General features: G+C 43.9%; 1 protein-coding gene across 1 annotated transcript; it reads left to right on the top strand.

Moving 5' to 3' along the window:
- Window positions 1–7,635: 7,635 nt before the first annotated feature.
- Window positions 7,636–25,908, top strand: LOC138480756 (C-type lectin BfL-2-like). The gene is made up of 5 exons (XM_069612492.1): window positions 7,636–7,799; window positions 17,773–17,942; window positions 19,904–20,029; window positions 23,313–23,418; window positions 25,530–25,908. The coding sequence occupies exons 1-5, from the start codon at window positions 7,742–7,744 to the stop codon at window positions 25,646–25,648; spliced, it is 579 nt and encodes a 192-aa protein (XP_069468593.1). The 5' UTR covers window positions 7,636–7,741; the 3' UTR covers window positions 25,649–25,908.
- Window positions 25,909–27,171: the final 1,263 nt, after the last annotated feature.

The following is a 27,171-nucleotide window of genomic DNA, read 5'->3' as shown; positions in this document are numbered from 1 at the left end:
GGATCCCAAAGCAATGGCGTTTCCCTAGCCACCTGAGACGAGCCTCCAGGGGGACAAGAAGTGAGGATGCCTTCAGGTTCCTCACAGTACATAGTTTCGAGAAAATAGTCTCCATCATTCTTTCTATGCTGCAAATTTGAAGTGGAATTCAGAGATTTGGAACTTTCTGGAAAGAGGCTTCCGAGGATTGTAAGTAACAGTTGTAGAACCCTAGTGGGGAAGTTTGTAAATACACTAGAATGTTCTGCAAACCGTGGCAGGCCTATGAATTACCTCTGGACAAGTCAGGAACACATTCAGAAAATGTTTTCAAAGAAGAACCTCCCAAGGAAATGTCCTTTACCTGGTATTACCACTAACCAGGCTGATCATTGTGCAGAAATGTTCAGCAGGTTTCCCGGTGATGGGCTTTGTTAAGATGTAGCTTGGATGCTTCACACATCCATTTGTATTGATATATACTTACCAGTTTCCTATCCTGTTCTTTCCAACTATGATGTCACAGTATTCTAAGTTAGAGTGTTATTGTATGTGTTTAATTCTTTTATAGAGTTGAGCTTTGCCTCTCAAGGTGAGGCCTGCTGCCGTGCACCGCTTATCTTGAATAAAGATATCTTCATTACTTCAAGCCTGGCACGTCTTGATTTAACATTGGCGACGAGGATAACTGAAGCGGGCCCCGTGTGCGCGTCTGAAGGCAACTCCAGCTGATCTAATCAGCGTTGTGTTCGTCCGGTCTCCTTCCCCAGCAGCGGCAGCAGGCGAATCGCGGAAGGCGGCGGAGAACACCTTACAAAGGATCCTCACACAAGGCAAGTGAGTGATTTGTGTATTTTGCGCGAAGAGAAGGGGAAGCAAGAAACTGTGTGGTCCCGCGTGCGCTATAAAAGCACAACGCCTCTACTGGCCGCGTGCGCGCGCGCATGCTCGTGACACATAAGGTTCTCATATCCGTGTGCTGAGGCTGGCTCCCTGGGGACACGTCAAATTACGCGCTACGGCTCAGAAAGGAAAAAGCCTTCATTGTGACGTCGGTTGCCTGGCAACCAGATTTCTGTCCGGGAAACTCAAAAGAACGTTGAATCTAGCGGAACGAAGGATACATTGTTGCAACAATTGTGAACAGCAGACAATTCACCTCAAGCACTGCTACCCAGTATAATTCCGCCCCAGACAATCTACTGGTGTTCTACATTATTGGAGAATTTTTATTTAGTTCCCACCTACTATGGCTACTTCTATTCCTCCACCACAATCATTCCTAAATGAACCTGGGCGCCCTTCACTTAGATGGGATAAGTGGAAGGATACTTTTGAAAATTACTTAATAGCAATGGGGGGGGACAGATTCTCCCCTGTCAGAAAAAAAGCCCTTTTGATTCATAATTTGGGAGTTGAAGGACGCAGGATATTTGATGGTTTGACTGGCGATCAAGTACCTGAGGCTGGTGACATAGATGTGTATGCTCTGACCATCAAGAAATTGCAAGATCATTTTGAACAACGCAAGAATGTCAGCTTTGAGAGACATAAATTCTTTCAGAGGATGCAGGAACAAAATGAGTCGGTTGAGTCATACATTGCCTGTTTGAGGTCCTTAAGTTACACGTGCGAGTTCGAACAACTGACAGACTCACTGATCAGGGATCAGCTACTTAGATGCACGAATAATCCCAGAATCCAGGAAAAACTACTTGCGAGGGACATGAAGTTGGAGGAAGCAATTGATCTGGCAAGGAGTATTGAGCAGACATCTCAATATGTGAAGGAGCTCAAAGTTGACAAACAAATCACGCCAGCCATGTCAGTCTGTGCTATCGATCAAAAGAAGAAGGGAAGCTTCTCATCAGTGAAAAAAGGGAACTGGGGTTCGAGGGGCTCATGCCCCAAGTGTGGAAGTTTCAGACATGGCGTGAACTTTCCGTCTTGCCCCGCAAAATTCGCTGATTGCTTCAAATGTAAGGGAAAGGGACACTTTGCCAATGTTTGTAGAGCAAGTTCAGTAAACATTGTAGAACCCAGGATGGAAGTGAAATCCACTCATGAAGAAGAAATTAGGAGGAACTATAATATCCAAGAAGTATCAAACAATCAAGAACCAAATGCAAGGTTTATTTTTGAAGTGTTGTCCATGCATGGTGATGAGAAAGGACCGACGGATACCTTCTGTGTGGATAGGAACAATATTGTAATGAAAGTTGACACATGCTCTCCGTGGACCATAGTATCAAGGGATACTCTGGTAAATGTTTTAAAGAAGAATGAAGACAAAATCAAACCCACTGACGTCAAAGCTTGTGGGTATTCAGAATCTGCCATTGATATTATGGGTGAAGTCCCAGTGAAAATATCCTACAAAGGAAGGGACTGTCAAGCCAGAATACTTGTTGCCAAGAGAGGGTCTTCTTTACTAGGATGGGAAGAGCAGAGAGCTTTGGGAGTGAGAGTCCAGGCAAGTGCACCTAATCCTGTATCGATTGCAGAGATAGAAGATGTCTGGACTAAGAATTTTCCCGAAGTGTTTTCCGAGAGACTGGGAAGGCTGAGAAACTTTGAACATCACATAAGACTAAAAAAAATGCACAACCTGTTGTACATAGGGTAAGGCAAGTTCCATTAAATATGAGGAGTCAACTCCGTGATGAACTGCATGACTTGGTTACAAAAGGTGTGATTGAACCTGTAGCTGCCACAGAATGGCTATCACCCATCGTCCTTGTGGCTAAATCTAATGGGAAACTGAGGTTGTGTGTCGATTTACGCAGTCTTTACCAGAATATCATTGTTGAGAGACACCCTCTTCCCAACATCTCCGAAACTCTCTCCACTTTAGGTGAGCCAAAGTTATTTTCCATCATTGATTTATCAGCAGCTTACCACCAAGTCCCACTATCAGAAGATGTGCAGCATCTCACCGCATTCATAACTCCTGAGGGTGTGTTTAAATATAAGAGAATGCCATTTGGTTTAGCTTCTGCTGCTTCAGTTTTTCAAAAAGTGATGGAGGAGGTGCTCAGAGGTTTAAAAAGAGTTACGGTGTTCCAAGATGACATCCTAGTGTTTGCTGATAATAAATTGGAGCATGATAACACCCTTATGGCTGTTCTAACTAGGCTCAGAGAGGCTGGCCTGACTGTTCAGAGGAGCAAATGTAAGATTGCCGTAGCTGAACTAGATTACTTGGGCCATAAGATTTCAAGCGATGGTATATCTCCCAAAAAGTCACTCGTGGACAGCATCAGGAATGCTCCCCAGCCTCAAGACAAGGATCAGTTACGGTCATTTATGGGGCTGGTGGAGTATTACCACAAGTTTGTTAATAATTTTGCTAGCATCTCCACTCCCCTGAGAGAATTGTTGAAGAAGAATGTTAGGTTTGACTGGTCAAGTGAGTGTGAGGTGGCTTTTGGAAAGATTAAAGAAAGTATTGTTCAAGCGCCCTCACTTGGCGGATTCGTATCTGGAAGAAAGACAATTTTGGCGGTTGATGCAAGCAATGAAGGTCTGGGGGCAGCTTTATCTCAATATGACTCTGCCAAGGTGGAACACATCATTGCGTTCGCATCCAGACCGCTGAGAGGTGCTGAAGAGAATTATTCAGTTATTGAAAGGGAAGCCCTGGCTGTATCATGGGCTGTGGCTCACTTCAAGTTCTACTTGTGGGGTCAAACTTTTGTGGTCAAAACGGACCACAAACCTCTAGTCCAATTGTTAGGAAGTGTCGAGTGGGCCAAAGGTTCACCCAGAGTCTCAAGGTGGATGGTTGAACTGTTGGCTTATGATTTCAGGATGGTTTATATAGCAGGCAAAGATAATGTAGTGGCAGACTGCCTGTCTAGACTACCAGTGGGGAACAAAAGTAATGAAGAAGACTGCCTAGAACAAAATGTACTTATTTCTGAACTTGAATATAATGCCATAAGTAAGGAAGAGTGGGAAACTGCCAATGGTGAAGATGTTATGTTAGAACAAGTAAAAAGCTGGACCAAAACAGGGTGGCCTCAGAGAAATGAGGTTGAGAAAGTTTTTGAGTGTTATTATAACATTAAAGAGCAACTTAGTATTTCAGAGGATGATCTCAAACTTAGAAAGGGTCTGAAAGTTATTCCCCCTGCCAGTATTAGATCTAGATTGGTGACCTTAGCTCATCAAGGGCATCTAGGAATAGGAGGCACAAAGACACATATTAGAGAGTCGTTTTGGTGGCCAGGGATTGATGGAGAGGTTGAAAAGTGTGTTAAGAAGTGTAAAGAGTGCGAGAAGAGTGACAAGAGTAAAATAGTAAGAGAAGCACCTATGAGACCAGTGAGTGTTCCCACCGAGCCTTGGAAGAAAGTTGCAGTAGACTTGATAGGTCCTCTGCAGGACCTGGGAGAAGACCTCAAATATTTGATTGTCATGGTAGATTATCATTCTAAGTGGATAGAGTGTAAAGCTATACAAGAAGCCACCACTGCTCAGATGATAATCTTCTTCGAAGAAGTATTCTACAGGGAGGGTTTTCCCACAGAGTTAATTTCGGACAATGGTGTCCAGTTCTGTTCAGAGAGGATGACAGATTTTTTTAGAAAATATGGCATCAAGCATTACAGAACGGCTCTGTATCAGCCCAGAGCCAATGGACTGGTAGAGAGGGCAAACAGGTTTGTTAAGGGAGGATTACAACTAGCTATGGTGGCAGGATTGAATTGGAAAAGAATTTTGAGGGAAATGATATGGGGTTACTGTACTACACCCCATACTGTTACTAGGATCTCCCCATTTATGTCTCTGAAAGGGAGACAGCCAGGCACCCAACTCTGCCCTGGTTGGTTAAATCTAGACAGGAGTGTTAATGTTGATAGGAGCAAAATTGTCACACTTATTAGAGAGGCCCAAGACGAGTATAAGGCCAAATTTGACCTAGAAAAGAAGTGTAAGAGTGTTGATTGGAAGGAAGGTGATATGGTATATGTGAAGAATCCTAGAAGGTCACCCAAGTGTATTGAAAGCAAGTTCCTTGGACCTAAAAGAATTACTGCTGTAAGAGGAAATATAGTGATTCTGGAAGGAGGTGAGTGCTGGTCTATGTCCAGACTTGTGAGATGCAACAACAATGGAGAGGCTGAAGAATGCGAGGATGAAGGCAGTGATAGTGACATGGGTTATGACTCATGGAAGAGTGGAACTCTATATGAATACAGTGATGTGTTTAATAGAAACAATGTAGGACGTTTAAGGAGCAAACCTCTGTGGCTGAGGGATTACTATGTTGAATAACGTTAAATTTGTTGTTCTCTAAAGGGAAGAGATGTGTTAAGATGTAGCTTGGATGCTTCACACATCCATTTGTATTGATATATACTTACCAGTTTCCTATCCTGTTCTTTCCAACTATGATGTCACAGTATTCTAAGTTAGAGTGTTATTGTATGTGTTTAATTCTTTTATAGAGTTGAACTTTGCCTCTCAAGGTGAGGCCTGCTGCCGTGCACCGCTTATCTTGAATAAAGATATCTTCATTACTTCAAGCCTGGCACGTCTTGATTTAACAGGCTTCACAAATGCCTTGGGGCAATGAACTTACATGAAGGTGTTCAGCTGGAATGATGAAAGACAGGCGTGTTCTTCCTGATTCTTCTCCATCAGCTCTCCCAAGGGATGGGGGTCATGTCATTTTACACGTCTTCCCTTACTACTGTTACCACCCTACATTCTCACATCCCACAGGAACTACCACCTCCAAGAACAAGCTGACATCGCATTCAGATGCTATTTTAGAGGATGGGTCTGAAAGACTTCAAACATATTCACGGCTGGTGGACATTGCACCGGCTTTAGGCAATGGAATGGAGCGTACCCCGGGTTGCCGTGCCTAAATACACTCCACGGGTATAATCCCTCTAGATTATCAGCATGCACAGCAGGGATCAGCAGTTGTGGCTGCGAGCAAAGTACATGAGTCCACAACTACTAAACAAAAGAGCAGAGAGAGCCCGTAGTGGCCTTGCCACTCGGCCCGCTACATACCCACAGTGATGCAGGTGGATTCCCCGCTGTAGAGAGGAGAAGGATGGAGCTGATCTCCACTCAGCACCCCGATCTACCCATGGATTCAGCCGGAAAATGGCAAAGATGCTGGAGAGTTGCTCTCACACACACACACACGCCATTTACTGTTCTCAAGAAAAGGAGCTTAGGTGGAGACCGGAAATAACATGTTTTATGCAGATGGACACTACTGAACACAATCTTGAGTCAAGTCCAGATCTAACAAGGACATCTCCAGATGGCACGTGATCCACTGCAGTGTTCACCAGTGACTGCAAAATTGCAAACATGTCCACCCTCAAAGTATTGCTTGCTGTTCTTCCTGCTTTACATGTAGACAACCGTAAAAGGAAGAGTTACCATGGCGTGTCTGTCCCAGATGAATTCATTGCAGGAGTTTCATCAGGGCCCTCACCACAGCTGCGCATTGTGACGTTGTCATCTGTGGGTGGGGGGGGGGGTAGTCCAGACCAGGAACTGCAGAAGAAGGAAGGTTTTGCAGATCCAAATAGAAGTGCATTGTGGGTCTTAATGAGTCGCATTGGAATGAGTAGAAAAGAGATACAACATGTGTTGCAGTGATCTTTGACTTGCAGACATTCACGTGACCACAACATTGTACAGTATAGCTAGGACAGGCATAAGAACTTAACAGATTGAACTCATCATCAGAACCACACATGTGCCAGGTACCAGAGGTACTCTGTGCGTGCCCTCTGCCACACCACAAGTTACTGTTAGAAGGCGCTGCGAGCAGCCACATTAAAAGATGCCAAAAAAAAACATTGGAGTAAATTGAGCATTCTGAATGATTTTGCATTTGATTTTACATTTACATGATTTTCTCATGATGAAATGAAGTTGGCCCAGTGAGATCAGTGCCCAAAGAACTTGCAGAAGCTGGTGTCAATGCACCTGCTCTCTGGCACCAAATATCGTGATGGTGAGCCTGTTCTTCACTTGACACCATTGCACCTGAAAACAGCTGGGGGTTCTAGCTTTCCCATGCTAGACTACATCCTGGAAGGCATTACCTTTGCCAATCAGAGCTGACACATCGCTCTGGTCGTTCCGAGCCAAGGTAAAGGAACTACTCACAACTCAGCAATGGATTGTTCACTGCACTCAGACAAATCCTCCGCCCTGATGTCTTTATATTTAAAGTTTCCTCTTATCTAAGATGTATCATCAGGTATGCTACTCTGCCACATGTATCCCTGTATCTAAAATATGCCTCTTCACAGACCATTCTGTATCACCATCCTTCAAATTAACGTTTGTATTTTATCTTCCTATGTCATACTCTGTATGTGCAACTCTCTGTGACACTGCTCCTCCTAAGATAATGCGCCCAGTTACCTCAGGGTTCGGTCGCGCTATACAAATAAACAAACTAAACTAAACCATGCCTTCTTTCTGTATTGCCTTCGTAAGGGGTTTGAGAAATGCTTGATGTTGAAACATGTTGGTCTCGTACAGGGCACTTGCTCCACCTTTGCCCACACCTCCGGGAGGAGAGATATCGATCATGGTGATGAAAAGGTACTGATTATGGGGTTACCAGTCATTGAACTTCTGCAAATTTTATCTATAAAATGATTGCCTCAAAAGAGGGAAGAGGCAAGACAGTCGGGTGAGGTTGGCGTTCCACGCATCGATCAAGAGCTTGCAAGGGTCCTTAGAGTGAACCGACGCCCTCCATCCCACCAAGATGAAATCACTGGTCATAATGCTGTCCCTCCTGGGGCTGGGCGCATGTATGAAGCTGGGTGAGAGCACAATGCCTTTTGTTATGTCTGTCTTTTCGATTCATATAATGTGTCTAAAAGGAAAGGAATTGCGGGGCAAAGGTATGCCATGTGTGGTGCCACAGGAGCGGAGCTTTCTCAGTGACAGTACAGGCAGTGACAGGGTCCTGTAATATTCCATTCAGAGAGAATGGGCCTCTATAGAACTTTCCATGCAGAGACAGGAGGGACATATGTTGCTCTCCATGTAGAGGTTGGGGCAGGAGTTCTCTGGAGACTGTGCACCCCATGGCCAATACCAAAGCTGTACCAACTGCTAGCTATTTGGCTGACATATGGGGTCACTCGTGTATAACCCCAATTCAACGTAATGAAAATCAGTGTCTGTGCTGTTTGTCTGGTCTACCACTGGGTGCTCCTGCATATTTGTTGCACTTGGAAGCAGATTTGGTCTATATCCCTGACACTTTAAGCCAGAATCCACTACTACTGTGGGCAAGACTGTGGCGTACCAGGGCGATTGAGGGTCATCTTTCACATTGGCTAATAAGGGACCTAATGATATCAGAGGTGGGGGTTCGCAGCCTATGCCTGCAATATATAAAGCAACTCATGTTTTCACTGGGCGTCAGTAATTCATTAATTAAGCTGTTTGAGAAAGGGACAATTAATATTCCAAAACTCAAAGCTGCCGTAATAGAGAATAAAGAATTAACCCAGCGAAGCTGCAAAATGGCAAAGTTTATGATGCAATATTTTCTGGTGCACAGCCCACAGCTGAGCCTGGAGAATTATACTAGCTGGTTTGGCAGCCCACGTAAAAGGGGTTCAATATTTAATTTTAGAACAAATCTCCTAACACGAGCCTCAGTGGTGGCTCGTTGGTCTAGGAGTAAGACCCAGGTCACAAGACCTTTGTGTGCCTGTAATGGCACTACGGTGGGTGACTTACGTCATGTGTTATGTTTCTGTCCTATTTTAAAGATACTTAGAAGAAAGTTTATTTGACCTATGTTTATATTGTATAAGGTACGCAGGTGGGGCGAGGCCAAGATGCTGCTGTCTTCCCTTCCCTGTAAGAATGTGGCACATTCTATTTATGGTTTTATTGAAAATGCTTTATATTCTGCAGTTTATTAGAGATTTTAGAGAATTGTATATTGTTGGTTTAATGAGTACTTTTATGAAATGAAAATTTTGATATAAAGTTTGTTTGATTTGACTGGGCACTACAGGATGTGCTCTATGTAGATTGAGCGGCTATATATTGCGCCCCATCCAGAGACCCCAGGATGCTTTATTTTATTGCATATAGACGGGCACTCTGCTAAATTGCATGGAAAGATGGGGGGCCTTTTTTCAGTCTATGGATTCTATGCAGGGCGATTTTATTGAAAAGTGCCACGCATGGCCAATTGTAGTCTCTTGGGAGCCTGTCGGGTGAGTCCTGCTGGAACAGACATTCCCCAGCCTGTGTTAACTGGCATTCAAATAGACAGGTGAATATGGATGGGAATTGCCAGACAGTTCCAGGTTGAAGTGATAGACATGCAAAGAAAGGCTCTATCGAAAGTGCCATGCAAGAATACCACAGTCACACAGAGATTCTATAACAGAGTGTGGGGCAACACAATGACAGGGGATGCACCATGCAGGTAGGCCAGGAACTTCCATACTTGCACACAGGGGTTGTGTGGGAGGTGCTATGCATGCACTAAATAATTCTACATGACAGGTGCCATGCAGACACATAGGCCATGCACACACAACAGTAGTTTACAGGCTGTGCCATCCACACACAGATGAAGCTTGCATCTGGCGCATTCATGCATAGGTGTATTGTACATATGAATGCCATACAGGCACATGGCCACATGTATTCTCTATGCATGCACAGTGCAATCCCCAAGCCACATGTTTGTGGAGTCAACATCTATTCTTTCCTTTTTACAATAGGATATGCTCCTTGGACGATATGTTGAGTCACAATTGGTTGCTAATGCCCCATCTATTGCCCTTCACAAGGATATTTTCCTATAGTAGATTGCCCGGTCAGTCAGTGCTCTCTTAAATCTGTTCGCTCCAGGCTTGGCATGCTCATCCCAGTATCTCTGCTTGCTATACCAGCATCCGTCTTACCTGGCATTCCTTGTTTTGGAAGGGTAGCCCAACTTGCAGGGGTACCCATTAATTATACGGGTACCCCTAATCATGCTCACACCAGATTAATGAACACCCCTCTAGGGAATTAAGGTCAAGAGTCTTATCTTGCAAGGATAACAAGTTCATTCTATACAGAAAAGAGGATGGGGGCAAAGAACTCTGCTCCCTGAAGGGCATTTTGTCCCTCAGCCATGCCTTGGTCCTGCAGACTGGAGGCAGGCAGAGGTTTTTATACTGTTGACTTGCTGCAGTTCTGTCACTGGATTAGGGCATGGCTCCATCCAAACTTGTCCTGCTTCCATACAAGGGATGCTGCAGTCTTCCTTCCTTCATGGCCGGCGATGTCTGTTTTAGGACATACTACTTTACATACTGTTAGCCTATGCAAGAATATATTGTAGATTCATTTTTCATCATTTTGCTACCTATGAACATTCATATATACATACATGCTCCCGTCATGCTCTCCACATTTCACTCATTATACTCATATTTTTATCTGGTCCAGTAATTCCCCATAAAACCATGTTTTCCATAATTCTGAATTGGGTGCTTTGGAGCCTTAGCCTGCCTGGGCTCTTTGACAGACAGCAAACAGCTGCTGAGTTACTTTGTGTGCTCTCCCAGAGCCAGCCTGAATACTGCGGAAGCCTGTACTCTATTTTTAGCACAGGCTGCATTCTGTTCGGGCAAGAGCTTGCTTTTACTGTGCTAAGAGATACATAGGATTTGATATTTACAAATGGATTCAGCTAATAGTTCATTACACCTTATATTTAAATAACTGTCTTCTTTTAATACTCGCCCATGTCTGTGTGTGGGATTATATTTGCATAAAAAAAGCTTTCTCAGTGCTCCTGGTCTTTTGAAGTGCTTAGAAACAGTCAACAGAAGTCTTGCCTAATTCTAAAGCTCTTGGGAATGAAGGAAGGCGCTAGCTCCTTCCCAACAGTATACTCAACCATCTGCCTCACCTTGTTTACCCAGGCCTACACATAACTGGTTATACACAGCTATTACCCTCACTTGGTACATATCCACCCTCCACCTTGCTTGGAATACCCAGGTAGCTCGGCGTTGTCATGTTTCCAAGACAGGCACATTGTCCCTGAGCTATTCTCCCTGATATTTTGTATTACTTTTATTGCAAGCTCAAAAATGTACATTTTAAAGTTTCCCATTTCTTTCCTATTGTATTTTTATTTTATTATTGCCCTATTTAGTTAATGTGTCACACAACGCCCTGTACTCTTCTCCGCTAGTGCAAACCCTTAACATCTTTTTCAATATTATTATATTTCTCTTGAGTAATGACCCCTCCTGTATTCGGCATTTTACTCTTCAGTATTCTGCTCAGTCATGTCATTCGGCCTGGATCATTTTTCTTTCACTTTTTGTGTTGCTGTTTTTGTTTAATTGTAGATCCACTTTACCCTTGCCCTTTTACGCTCCACGTCCTAACCTCCACTATTATTTTTCCCACTGGTGTTATTTTTGTTGATTAAAAACTCATTAAAAACAACCTGCCAGCAAAACAAATCTATGCCCTTTTCAAACATTTGGCAACATTTTGAGCTCTTATGTTTCAATTTTTTGTTTGTTTTGAAACCATTATTTAGAAACTTTGGACCAGGACCCACTAGCCCTACAACCCTCTTGGAATTGCATCCATGCACCACTCTTGTTTATTAAGTCAACACTTCCCTTGATATTTCCAGCCCTACACTTCACCTGGAATGCCAGACTATACCTCAGTTTGTATATCCAGCCCTACACGTCACCTGGCATATCCAGACTATACCTCACTTTGTATATCCAGCCCTACACGTCACCTGGCATATCCAGACTATTCTTCACTTTGTATATCCAGCCCTAAACTTCAGCTGGCATATTCAGACTACACCTCACTTTGAATTTCCAGCCTCACATGTCACCTGGCATATCCAGACTATACCTCACTTTGTATATCCAGCCCTACACGTCACCTGGCATATCCAGACTATTTTTCACTTTGTATACCCAGCACCACACTTCACCTTGCATATCCAGCCCCACACTTCACCTGGTACATCCAGACCTACACCCCACTTCATATATCCAGCCCTACACTTCACCAGGCATATCCAGACTACTCCTCACTTTGAATATCCAACCCCACACATCACCGGGCATATTGAAACCACACCTCACTTTCTATATTAGGCCCTACACTTCACCTGGTATATCCAGACTACACCTTACGTTGTGTATCCAGCCCCACGCGTCACATGATACATGCAGACTACCAGATGCACATGGGGCTTGGATATCCAGCCCCATGTGCATCTGGCATATCCAAACTACACCTCACTTTATATATCCAGCCCTACACTTTACCTGGCATACCCAAGCCCACACTACTGGTATATCAAAACTACACCTCACTTGCTGTATTAGCCCTACACTTCACCTGGTATATCCAGACTACACCTTACTTTAGATATCAAGCCCTACATGTCACCTGGCATATCCAAACTACACCTCACTTTCTACATTCAGACCTACACTTCACCTGGCATATCCAGACTGCTCCTCACTTTGTATTTCCAGCCCCACACTTCACCTGGTGTATCCAGACTGCTCCTCGCTTTGTAAATCCAAATCCAACCCCCCACTTCACCTGGTATATATAGTATGGCACTTCACCTGGTATATCCAGACTACACCTTGCTTTGTATATCCAGCACAACACTTCCCCAGGTACATCCAGAACTACATTCCACTTTGTATACCTAGCGCCACACGTCACATGGGATATCCAAACTACACCTTACTTGGTATAATCAGCCCTACACTTCAGCTGGCATAACGGATTACACCTCACTTTGAATATCCAGCCCCACACTTCACCTGGCATATCCAGACTACATCTCACTTATATTTCCTGCCCCACATTTCACCTGGCATATCCAGAATACACCTCACGTTCCATATCGAGACCTACATTTCACCCGGTACATCCAGACCTACACCTCCCTTTATATATCCAGCCCTACACGTCAGCTGGCACATCCAGCTCTATGCCTCACGTTGTATTTCCAGGACAACATTCACCTGGCACATCCTGACCCACACTTTGCCTGGCATATCCAGACTACACCTCACTTTGCATATCCATCCACACCCTTCAGCTGGTACATCCAGACCTACAACTCACTTTGTATATCCAGCCCTACATTTCAAATGGTACATCCAGAACGACACCTCACTTGGTATATCTAGCCCTTCACTTCACCTGGCACAACCGGATCTACACCTCACATTGTATATCCAGCCCCACACTTCACCTGGTATATCCAGACTACACCCCACTATATATTCCACGCTACACTTCACATGGCAGAACCAGATCTACACCTCACATTGTATATCCAGCCCCACACGTCACCTGGCATATCAAGACTACACCTCACTTTGTATATTCAGCCCTACACTTAACCTGGTGCATCCAGACCTACACCTCACTTTGTATATATAGCCCTACACTTCAACTGGTACATCGAGAACTGCACTTGATTTGGTATATCCAGCCCTACACTTCACGTGGTACATACAAGCCTACACCTTACTTTGTATATCCAGCCCTACACTTTACCTGGCAAAACCAGATCTACACCTCACATTGTATATTCAGCCCCATACTTCACCTGGCATATCCAGACTGCACCTCACTTTGTATATTCAGCGCTACACTTCACCTGGCATATCCACACTGCACCTCACTTTCTATATTCAGCCCTACACTTCACTTGGTATATCAAGACTACTCCTCACTTTGTATATCCAACCCCCCACTTCACCTGGTATATCTAGTCTAACATTTCACCTGGTATATCCAGACTACACCTTGCTTTGCATATCCAGCCCCACAGGTCACCTGGCATATCCAGACTACACCTCACTTTGTATATCCAGCCCTACACTTCAAATGTTACATCCAGAACGACACCTCACTTGGTATATCCAGCCCTACACTTCACCTGGTACATACAGGCCTACATCTACCTTTGTATATCCAGCCCCACACGTCCCTTGGCATATCCAGAATACACCTCACGTTCGATATCCAGACCTGCATTTCACCTGGTAAATCCAGGCCTACACCTCCCTTTATATATCCAGCCCTACACTTCAGCTGGAACATTCAACTCTATACCTCACATTGAATTTCCAGCCCCAAACTTCACCTGGCACAACCAGATCTACACCTTACATTGTATATCCAGCCCCAAACTCACCTGGCATATCCAGACTACCACACTTTGTATATTCAGCGCTACACTTCACCTGGTGCATCCAGACTACACCTCACTTTGTATATTCAGCCCTACACTTCACCTGGCATAGCCAGACTACTCCTCACTTTGAATATCCAACCCCACACATCACCGGGCATATTGAAACCACACCTCACTTTCTATATTAGGCCCTACACTTCACCTGGTATATCCAGACTACACCTTACGTTGTGTATCCAGCCCCACGCGTCACATGATACATGCAGACTACCAGATGCACATGGGGCTTGGATATCCAGACTACACCTCACTTTGTATATTCAGCCCTACACTTCACCTGGCATAGCCAGACTACTCCTCACTTTGAAAATCCAACCCCACACATCACCGGGCATATTGAAACCACACCTCACTTTCTATATTAGGCCCTACACTTCACCTGGCATATCCAGACTACACCTTACGTTGTGTATCCAGCCCCACGCGTCACATGATACATGCAGACTACCAGATGCACATGGGGCTTGGATATCCAGCCCCATGTGCATCTGGCATATCCAAACTACACCTCACTTTATATATCCAGCCCTACACTTTACCTGGCATACCCAACCCCACACTACTGGTATATGAAAACTACACCTCACTTGCTGTATTAGCCCTACACTTCACCTGGTATATCCAGACTACACCTTACTTTAGATATCAAGCCCTACATGTCACCTGGCATATCCAAACTACACCTCACTTTCTACATTCAGACCTACACTTCACCTGGCATATCCAGACTGCTCCTCACTTTGTATATCCAGCCCTACACATCACCTGATACATCCAGACCGACACCCTACTTCGTATACCCAGCCCCTCACGTCACCTGGGATATCCAGACTACACCTTACTTTCTATATCCCGTGCCACAATTCAACTGGCATATACAGACTGCACCTCACTTTGTACATTCAGCACTACACTTCAACTGGTGCATCAGACTTACACCTTGCTTTGTATATCCAGCCCCTTACGTCACCTGGGATATTCAGACTATACCTCACTTTCTATATTCCGCCCAACATTTCACCTGGCATAGCAAGACTGCATCTCACTTTCTATATCCAGCCCTACACTTTACTTGACATATCCAGCCCCACACCTCAGCTGGTATATCCAGACCTACACCTTCATTTGTATATCCAACCTCCCACACATCTCTGGGCATATCGAAACTACACCTCACTTTCTCTTTTAGGCCCTACACTTCACCTAGTATAGCAAGGCTAGTATAGCAAGGCTACAGAGGGGCGCCCGCTACCTTTGCAAAACAATTTTTCAAGGAACCTGGGATTGGTAACCCTAGGTCTCCTGGGGGCAACCAGACGTGGTCTCCTACTCACTGTGCTTAGAGAGGCATCAGCTTCACCTCACTGATGATCTTCAACAAGGGTGAAACACGTGTATGGGGTTGCTGGTGGTACTCTCGTTCAGGTTGGAATTGCCATTGCATTTCGGTGCTGGACTGCCCCTGGGCAGGACAAAGACTGATATGCAAATGGATATTTCCCATCTGTGAAAGGCACAGTGAGTAAAAGAGTGGCTGCGAACTCTCAAGAGGTTAATAACCACTGAACAGGTTATCAAGTCTGTTCTTTCGAGAGAGGGGCGCCCGCTACCTTTGCAAAACTATTTTTCAAGGAACCTGGGATTGGTAACCCTAGGTCTCCTGGGGGCAACCAGACGTGGTCTCCCTCTCACTGTGCTTAGAGAGGCATCAGCTTCACCTCACTGATGATCCCCAACAAGGGTGAAACACGTGTATGGGATTGCTGGTGGTACTCTCGTTCAGGTTGGAATTGCCATTGCATTACGGTGCTGGACTGCCCCTGGGCAGGACAAAGACTGATATGCAAATGGATATTTCCCATCTGTGAAAGGCACAGTGAGTAAAAGCAGTGGCTGCGAACTCTCAAGTGGTTAATAACCACTGAACAGGTTATCAAGTCTGTTCTTTCGAGAGAGGGGCGCCCGCTACCTTTGCAAGGCTACACTGTACTTTCTATATTTGGCCCTACTCTTCACCTGGTACATCCAGACCGACACAACACTTTGTATATCCAAACCCACACTAGACCTGGTATATCCAGACTACATCTTGCTTTGCATCGTCAGCCCCACACTTCACCCAACATATCCAGAATACACTTCCCTTTGTAGATCCTGCCCTACACTTCACCTGGTACATCCAGACCTACACTGCACTTCATATTTCCAGCCCCACACAACACCTGGCACATCCAGACTATACCTCACTTTTTATGTCCAGACCTACACTTCACCAGGTACATCCTGATCTACATCCCATTTCGTATACCTAGCACCACAAGTCACCTGGCATATCCAGATTACAACTCACTTTGTATTTCCAGCCCTACACTTCACCTGGCTTAGCCAGACTACCCCTCACTTTGTATTTCCAGCCCTACACTTCACCTGGCATATCCAGATTACAACTCACTTTGTATTTCCAGCCCTACACTTCACCTGGCTTAGCCAGACTACCCCTCACTTTGTATTTCCAGCCCTACACTTCACTTGGTATATCCAGAATACACGTCAGGTTCCACATCGTACACCCAACAATTGTTATGTTCAACTCTACAATGAACTCTAACCCTACATTCCTCCTAGTATATACTTCCCTACATTTTATTGGGTCTAGACTAGGGCCAAGAGAATAGCTCAGGGGCAACGGGTTTGTTTTGGAAAGACAACACAGAGCAACACAGCTTCTAATCCCTGTTCCCCGCTTAGAGACTGCATGTTATAGAAGATTAATTAATTAATATTTGGCACTGCCCTTCTTAAATATATAACCCTGCACACTAGGTCATATACTTAGCTGTTCAACCCACCAGGCTATCCAACCCTTGAACTGATTGGTATATTTAATATTCATGTCATTTTTTGTATCAAGCACTTCAGTTAATTTTCTATGTCCTGATCTTAATTTCAGTATATATATGTAGCATATTGATTGTCTTCATTTACCCCTCCATTTTCTGAGTAGAAAGGTCAATGTTAAAATGGAGATTTCTTTCAAGTGGAGAGGTTCAAGGCACACTCACAACATCACAACACTCTCCCAACAGAACCCACTTCTAAACTGCAGCATGTGCAGGGCACTCAGTTCAGACAGAGAAACAAAAGTGTTTCTGGATCTAGACAGGAGGTCCAAAGCGTTTCAACATGTGGCATTCCATGTTAAGCAGCATGGAGTAACAGAGCTTTTCCACGATGAATGACATGCTCCCATGTGACCTTGCAACGCACATTGAGGACCAGAGTCACCCTGTGTTATGTGCCATGCAATAACTGTCGAATGTCATAGGACCATTCATGTGGCAGGGACTGATATATTGACAATGTTGATGTGAGAGTAAGAGATTCCAGAATATGGAGCATCCGAAATGACAACGATGACTAATGTCACGAGTCATGCAGGGCACAAAACAATCATTGACACTTAGGCATAAGCAATTCCTCACTCTTGTTTGCAGAGGTGAAGCCTGAAGATGCTGTGGTGGACAACACTGAACGTGGCCCCTGCTCAAAGATCAACGCCTCTGATACCACCAAATGCCCCATATGTGGGATCCACAACTGGGCACGCATTGGCAGCGTCTGCTACCGAGTGATCACAATCCCATCTACATTTGCCAGTGCTGAGGTGTGTATAGATATGTTGCATGTGTAGTGTTTGCTTGCAGAGCACATCTTGCAGATCAATAACAGCTTTAAAGTGCTAATGGATGGATCAGGCCAGGCTCTAAATTAATAATAATTCAGGAAGAGCATTGAGAACATTGGGAGAGCTCAAACGTGTCCTTAAAGTCCATGCCGCATGGTTCAATATCAGGGATCCAAAAATGTGGGCCAGAAACATACAGGCCTTTATCTGCCAAGGACATGCATTGCTTAAGAAGGACAGGAAGTGCCCATGATGGGAGAGTGCACGTCAGAGATGCCAGGTTCTCCCGAAGGAACTCAGTGACCAATAGATGTTGGCAAGGACAGTGCCAGGATTCATGCCACTCCAGGCCAAGTGAACCATAGACATTTACACCAGAGACAGAGTGTTCAATGTAAAATGGCCGACATGAGCTAAGTATAAGGTTTTTCACAGGCCTTTTTAAATACATACATTGATTGATTAATATGGCAAATACAATCAAAGGTATGGTGGGTTTACAAAATGTAGGAAACGATCAATTGTACCTGAAATACAGAGGCCATTTCAACTTACAAGCACACATGCCACAACCCCACCCAGTAGCCATCCTTGGAAAATCCCTTCCAGGTACGAACCAATGAGCAATGCAGCGTGGGTATGCAAATGAGGTGAACACATAAAACTTTACACCATTTGTGATTTAGAGTTAATCAGTGAAGATGTAGAAATAGCTAGTTTGGCCATGTAGATAAAGTAAAACATAAGAACGTATACAGTTTAAATGAAGAAACAAAAATAACATGTCTTAGTTTATCTTTTTTCTATCAAAAGAAAATGATGTCTTAATATATGTATTCGTTTTAAAACCGTATTTTTATTTTCTTATGTAGTTATGCGAGGGTTACCCCTACTTGACCCCCCCACTAATCTCAGCACCCCTTGATTTGAATTTACCAACTTTCATCTGTGAACACCTGCACAGCACCATAGTTTCAATACTTTGTGTGAAATTGAAGGCAGCCCCTGGGTGAAGGTAACCGAGAGTAGATGGGGTTTAACGATGACCAAACAAACCATGCAGGGATGGGACACGACCCCACAGGGTGACAAGAATAAACTGTAAGATTTAATTAGGATTGCCCATGGACATCTTATTCTGTGAAGATGCACAGTGCCCCTTTTCCAAGATGCAGCAACCTAATGCCATCTTATTGCAAGACCAGCTGCTATTTCCCAAAGCGGCTCAGTTCTTTCACCCATTTCCAGGACCACACATGCATTTCCCTGCACAGGGGTGTGGGGTGCATCCCCCACATACAGAGCATGCACACTCCTATTGGATGTGGATTCACACCCACTGGTAACCATGGGAGCCGGTTTCACATTCCTATTTCTTTCCGAGAACAATGTTCTGCATTTGTCCCTTTTTGGAATACTTCTGGTGCTGTCCTGGATACCAGAATGGATCCTTGTTTCCTTTTTTTCAAAAATGTCCAAATGTAATATTTATTTATTGTATATTCTGTGTCACTTGCCAATCCAGAATGGCTACATCTGGTGTTCATTAAGCAATGGGGTTCAAATAGTTGAACAGATCAGAGCAAATCTGACCTGTCTATTCTATAGTCACCAATTAAGTTCATGTCTCTGTTTCGAATGAAGATCACCAGGAACACTCGGTGTGACCCATAGAGAGCAGCTCAAACCCTTATGGAATGCTCATTGCTGTCCTTTGCATCAGGGATGCTGAGGAAGGCAGAATCGAACATCTTGGGGCACAGATTGGAAGGAGGCGAAGGCTTTCAGCGTGGGAGGTTGGTCCCCTGGGATCCTGAGTCTTTCACCAGCTGCTTATCTATGGAGCTTCTAGGACTATGTGTGGTGCTTTATTGTCTGCATCATCTGGCCATGTTATAATACGTACTTTCTCTTTTTTCCTTATCTCTGTGTGATGGTAGACTTACTGCAGAAGCCGCATCAGTGGGGGTCATTTGGCATCTATACACACGAGACAACAAAACAGTCAAGTGTTAGGTATGCTCAGGGGTAAGAAGGCCTGGATTGGAGGACTCTCTGCTCATCAAGTAAGTTTCACAGGCTGCCCAAAAAATGATGGTAACTTATAATGTGTGTGAGTGTGTGCGTGATTACTGAGGTAGGGAGGTAGGAAGGGTGAGAGGAAAGGTAAGATTTACAAGGTTGGTCCTTCCTAAGATCTCTGAAAGCCACACATTCACATACATGCATCTGAAGTCAAGGAAGGCATTTGCAAGAACACGTCTTCATAGTGAGACTGAATGCAAAGGGGGGCTCAGATTACAGACAAACACATATTTGGAACTCAATTAAAAGATGTTTTTAGCACATTATTTATCAAATATGTTTGTATTACACGAACATATCACACAGTTATACTTTATCAAAATACTGCTAATATTAGAGAGCAGCATCGAACATTTTTAATCATTCATAAAACAAGAGCCTAAATAGGCTTAGAAAAAAGTTCAGGAATATCTCACAAATGCATGATTCACAATAACTCACGATGGGGAGTTTCTCCTGACAAACACAGGCTGCAAAGATAAGTCTTGAAATGGTCTCTTACTGGAATGGAGACTAAGAACCTTCGGTTCCATGTGTTAATATCCCCGGAAAAATATTGCGATACAAAAATATTGCCATATTATTGCGGCGATATTGACCCATGGACCCTGCTCCCACAAAATATCCCCCCCCCAAAATATCACCTATGGCGAGACAAACGGCCATATTTTCGGTGGGGATATTTTGTAGGGATGCCGAACCTTCGTGGATAACTCAGTGTCTCATCTATTTATATATTTATGGATAGATCTGTGGGTTACTGGCAACAGGCTCGTGTAGGCCAGAGCAATCCATTGGAGCATTTAAGACCAGAGAACGGATAGTTTAGGACTTGGGTAGACCAAGCCAGAGGACGAGGAAGGATGTTATGAGAAGAAAATTCAGTATGCTTACCTGGAAACGCCTGTCTTCAGGTTTTTCCTGGAAGCTCGAGTACCTACTCTTGGTATTCTACCAGGACATTGTGAATTTGCAGGGCAGAGGCTAAGGGAGCACACAGGGAAACATACAATGGAAATAGCAGACATTCATCAATGCATTCTCAATGGTTTGCAGAACACAGTGATACCTGAATACATTGGGCAAAGGACCAAAGTGATGGGGACAAAACGGGAACACACTACAGGCTGTCCACAAAGTAGCAAAGTCTCCTCATATGGAGTATGAGGCAGTCCCCAAGTAACTGCAGAGCTGTTATGCACACGATGGCCTCTAAGTCACTCTGGGAGGGCAGTCCACATCGAAGCATGTTATTCCCCCTTTCTTTGTAGCCTAGAGGCCACAGGGCTTTGTTCACCATCTCTTTGCATAATTCAGGGAACTCGCCACACCCAAGGTCAGACGTTGCAAAGCGCATAGACTCTCAGATATTAAACTGAGGTGGATACCGTTTTAAAGGAAAAGGAGAGCATGTTTCTTGCTCCGTGCACCATAGCCCATGAGCTACCACAAATGGCCAGGGTCTATAGAGAGGAAAGAAATAGGGAACTGCAGGCACTTAGACAGGTAGATCCTTGCAGAGCAAAGTCTTGAATGGACTACCTTGGCGTTCCAGAGCATAGCTAGACCTCGTGGGGAGGCTTATATCCAATAGACACTCTGGAAAGCTGCATTTAGAAGTGTGCCCAATAGCCTCTCCAGAAAATTGAATTTAGAAGTGTGCCCAATAGCCTCTCTGGAAAATTGAATTTAGAAGTATGCCCAGCAGACGCTCTGTGAAAATTGCATTTAGAAGTATACCTAATAGCCTCTCTGGTAAATTGAATTTAGAAGTGTGCCCAATAGCCTCTCTGGTAAATTGAATTTAGAAGTGTACCCAATAAACCTCTCTGTGGAAAATTGTATTTAGAAGTTCGCCCAGTAGCCTTGCTATGGAAAATTGAATTTAGAAGTTCGCCCAGTACCCTCTCTGGGAAAGTTGCATTTAGAAGTGTGCTCATTGAAAGAGCATATAACCCATCATATCACACCACCACGCTTACTCTCTCCTTACATCACCACTCAACTAGAACACAGAGATACTATGACACCATTCGGTATATCTGTTCTCATACCAACATCCGCCGCTTACTCCACATCATTCTATGTAAACACTGCTGGTATCACACCCCCAGCCAGGCGTTTTCCTCAGGCCTAACGCAGCCACATCCGTTCCGGATAAATCCTGCCAGAACGAACACATTCTCCTGATCTCTAAACCACCACATCTACCGCTAAGAAGCAGCTATTACACGAGTATCGCACGAGCTGCACACATACCCGGTGCTCACACGCACCTTTTTGACTCTCCGTTCTCTCTCTACTGATCTGAACTTCGGTTCCCAAGGGCGTTCAACCTACCAGCGCCTTCAGACCATACCAATGGTATATAAGGCGCTATATAAGTGCAAAATAACAATAACAATAACAATTATATTGTGTGGAAGGATTCCTGTTGGGGTGTGGCTTGGACCCTCGGGCAGTTATGATGCATAATTCACCATTATCACCATTATCTTCCCCATGCCCCTCAACTCATATACCGTTGGCGGGTGTCACCCAATGGAGTAAGGTCAAAAGCACGACTAGCCACATACCCGTCCACAAATTCCAATGGGCTAGAATTCTGCTAAATCTGATTGCACCTGCCTGGGCATCTAAACGAGTTTGCAGGTATGCTCCCCTGCTGCTTAAAGTGGGCTTCACTTACCTTTTCTCATGTGACTAGAGGGCAGCATGAAGATCCTTGGTATAGGGTCTCATTACCAGGTCTAGTTCTACTTCGGGTGTTATGGCACTTTTCGTGAAGGGAGTGCAGGTCATGCTTATTAATAATTCATTTGTGTTTTTGTGGCGGGCCACCTACCACCTTATGGCTGCTTCAAAGCACCTGACATTTACCATTGATATGTTATGTTATTGGGACTTATACCGAGCACCGCTGCCTTTTTGTATGATCTTCAGGCGCTCAGGAGGATCTGAAGAGGAAGGGGGTTGGGATAGTTAGTTAGTAGGGTAAGAGAGAAAAGCGCAGAAGAGCATTGAAGTGCTATTGGTAGCCAAACCCTTGCCTCAAAGCGCCAACAAACATATTTAATGTACGAAGGTAAGGCTAAATGTCACAGTGGAAGGTCAAGGCGCGAGGGCAATGTTCACCTGTTATACTGTAGAGTGCTACATAGAGCTGTTTGTGTGTTCTACAGATAACATCAGGCAAGGATCTGGGCCCTTCAGAATAGAGGCAGCAGAGTAGTCATTTCTATCTCTCTCACTTTTTCTCTCCAGGACAAAACCTTCCTTTGGTCTGATGGGTCTCCGTTCAACTTCCAGAATTGGGCACCTGGCGAACCCAACAACATCGGGGGAAAGGAATTCTGCATTGAGATGTACCGTAAGTGAAATATGTGTGCCACCTTGTGCCAACAGCTAGAACATATTCATGTTAACCAATGAGTGAATGTCTTGAGTCTACTGCCAGAGTTACAGTCTATAGCCACTTCCTAATAGCATGGGCAGCATAAATTAACGATGGAAGATGAAGCCATCATGGGTACTGAGCAGAGGCCTTTGCTTGGGGACTAGAGGGGGGCGGGCTCAAGAGATGCCCCGGTTCTTTTGGTTGTAGCCCCGGATAGAACCTCAGGGTCTACAACCAAAAGCTTAGCTAGCCCCAAAGCCTGTCAGTCCCGACATTAGAGTAGCCCCGGACCTTTCCCAGACCTAGCAACGCCTCTGGTACTGAGTGACTTTACCTCTCGTATGTGTCTCCTGGAATCATCCATCCAGCTAAGCTGCCATATTGCCTCTTGTGAGAATGGAAGGATCTTTTGGCTTCACTGTAAACACAGAGGCATGTCTCACCATTTATCTCATGTATCTGATACACTATATATCAGGCATGTATCTTGTCCTTGGGAATACCTCCCTGTTGCCAAGGACGAGATAGCTCGTTGTTTCCACTTAAGGGGTTAATGAAACAGAAAACTTTAGAAGGCATTGAATGGCGAAATACCAAAATCACCAAAAAAGGCCTTGCCACTGGGGGGGGGGGACAGGGAATCCATGGCAGTTAAAAGGTTAAGACGTCAACTTCATGTATGTTCAGTGAAACCAGAAAAAAACAAATTTATGGTATTTTATTCGCCAAAAAAAGCAGAAAACTTTATATGTCATTTCCTTTTTTGCAGGGAAAGGAAAAGCTGAAGGAAATACTATCACATTATTTGAGTTTCCAATTGGCTTTGCTGCAAAGAAAGCCAGAGACAAACAAACAGCAGCCACTGTAAAATGTGACTGCAGGGTTTCACAAACAACTGTTAAAACGTGTCGTTGGTTTGGAAAGAAACTGCGAGAATGGTTATTAATATAGCACTCGCCAAAGTGCTACCAGTCAAGAACAAGGATCCACCTATTTGACTTATTTCTCTGGATCCGTTTCTGACGCTTAAGTCAACTCTTATATTTCACAGGAATGGCATCTAAGGTTATGTTACTAAACCTTCATCATAATGATTTCATCAAAAGTTTGATTCAATGATGTTTTGAAAACATAATTATAAAAACACACACATAAATACAGTCACATATCAGACTGATGTGCTATTTTATTGACACTATCGCAAAGTACAATAAATGAATAAATGAATATCAATTATCCAAGTGTGATAAGCCACTGGACACAGAGTGATCAACAGATAGAACCTAACAATCAATTGTAAAGTTAAAATTGTGAAGTGTTCTAAGAAACGGCGCAACGCAATTGCAGGATTTTTCCAAGGTAAATCCCTCAATTACATTGCGTCGTTTTATTTTAGAACACTTAACTTTAATGTTTACAATAGATAGTTAGGTTCTATCTGTTGGTCACTCTATGTTATCACAACTGATGATTGATATTCACTTATCATACTTTGCGAAATAATAATGCATTAAAAAAATCATTGAATATAACATTTGATTAAATCATCATAATGTTGAAGGTGAGGTAACATAACCTTAGCTGTCATTCCTGTGAAATATAAGAGTTGACTTAAGCATCAGAAACAGATCCAGACACATAAGTAAAACAATTGGTGCATCTTTGTTCTTGAATAGTAGGACCCTCTTTGTTATATGGGGCAACCTTCCCTTTTAATACCCATAGGAGCAGCATGCACAGTTCCATTGGTAGATTATTTAGCTGCAACAAAGAGGATCTGTATTTGTGTCTAAACATTCTTCATACATGAAGCATACAGGTTCTCCTGCTTAATGTGGCTTGCTCATTACTATTATCTTCAGGTTTCTGTTCAAGGGCATTCTTCACTGATTGCGGCCCCTAAAGATCTCTCCTGCAGGTTGTCTTTCATGTACTCATTATACTGTGCAGGGATCGGGTGAGGAGGCCCTCTTCTTCAGCATCTCTCTCACCCCCCCCCAATCTATGATCTCACAGCATCAATCTCTCCCCTCCATCTGTTTTTCACGTTACTCTTTGTCTGACATTCCTGATTTCTCTTTCAGCGAGCGGGCTATGGAATGACGTGCCATGCAACCATATGCTGCCCTTTATCTGTGAATATAACCCGTGGCGACGTAAGGACCAGGTGGAGGAAGATGACCAAATGGAGGCTAAGGAATAAGATTGCGTCCAGGATCACCTGAAGCTCATTCAAGTGTAATGACTTCATGATAATGCTTTTCAGCTTGTGCTGTGAACAACAATATTCAAGCCAAAAATTGCCCCTCAAGAACTACTGCTAGCTATTGGTGTTATCACCGTAGAGTTATACCAAGTCAGAAAGAGAAGGTTAAATGTAAGCGTCTGGCGTGATGTTGCGCTCCCTCCCTTTATTGTTCTGCTCAGCCTTGCAATAAATGATTAATGTTACATATCAAAGAATCAGGTTCTTGTGTGAGTGGCAAAAACTGACTGACGGTCCTCCAGGAGGTGGTTGCAGTGAATTAATACTTCAGGGGGGCATGAGTTAGGGGCTTCCCAAGCTGTAAAGGCAGCTAAGGAAATGCAGACCAAGACTCCAGATGTAGTCTGTGTGGGGAGGGGTCTTTAATCACCTTAACCCAAAACAGACCCACCACTTAAGAAGCGACTACAGAGTTGTAAACAAAGCAGGTTTATTATACCTAGCTCTAGGAGCGGTTAGATGGTGTTGCAGGACCAAAGTAACCCAAGTCTCAACAATACAACATCAGTTGGCATCTCATATACTTTTTGCTGCAATGTAAACCACTCATAGATACTTTATTAAAATCCACCCCCCAAATATGATTGGAAAAAACCTCTTTAAAGAAATCCCATCTTTTCCCAATTCTTCATTGTTCATCGGCCAGTCTTATCTTGATTATCATCTTCAGAGCGTATTCAAAACACACCTCTTCTTGGGATGCATCCGTAGTAGGTCAAGATGTTAGTACATGGTTAACCATTGGTATTGAAAAAATGTATCATTGCTAGCAATAAGTGGATAAGGCCTCTAACTTTAAGTGTAATTAACCATAGTTCGTGTACGTATTTTAGAAATACTGCAAGGTCTGCTTAAACAGGATTTTATTTGAACTACTGAATGTGATCTCAATTCCCCAGACTCCTGGCACCTTTAAAAGACCTTCTAATTAATGCAGCCACATACAGCCTCCGATTGACCTGGAAAAACATTTAACCGCGGCACCCTGGCCTCGGGCCCCATGTTTATTACCACCAAACAAATGACTATACCCCTCTGAAGATTTAAATACAAAGAACGAGATAACATCTGTTCCCTTGCAGGACTGTAAACGTTGTCCTGTCTGTATGCTGACCGTCTCACTAGGCAACTTATTCTTCTTTCCATAAAGAAAGTACTTCCTACTTAGAACTCATGTGTAACAGCTAACCGTGGAGCAAAGGACCCCATTGAGTGGATTGTGTCTGTGTTGCATTTGCAGTTTTAATATTGTATCTTTCTAGGTGCGTGAAGATCTAATATGTATAAATAGTGAATGATTGTAACACTTAAAGTAACATATCCCATGTACATTTAACGCCATTCGACTCATATGGATCTGCAACACTGGTCCAGTTTACTGCCATTCCCTTGTCATCAATATGGTGCTCACAACATGAACCCCTCCTGATAATGGGGACACATTCTTGACCACCCCAACA

The sequence above is a fragment of the Ambystoma mexicanum genome, chromosome 5p (assembly GCF_040938575.1).
Source record: "Ambystoma mexicanum isolate Mex_15411 chromosome 5p, UKY_AmexF1_1, whole genome shotgun sequence".
Taxonomy (NCBI): domain Eukaryota; kingdom Metazoa; phylum Chordata; class Amphibia; order Caudata; family Ambystomatidae; genus Ambystoma; species Ambystoma mexicanum.
Note: the sequence above shows the minus strand (reverse complement) of the source record. Positions and strands in the feature narration are given on the sequence as shown.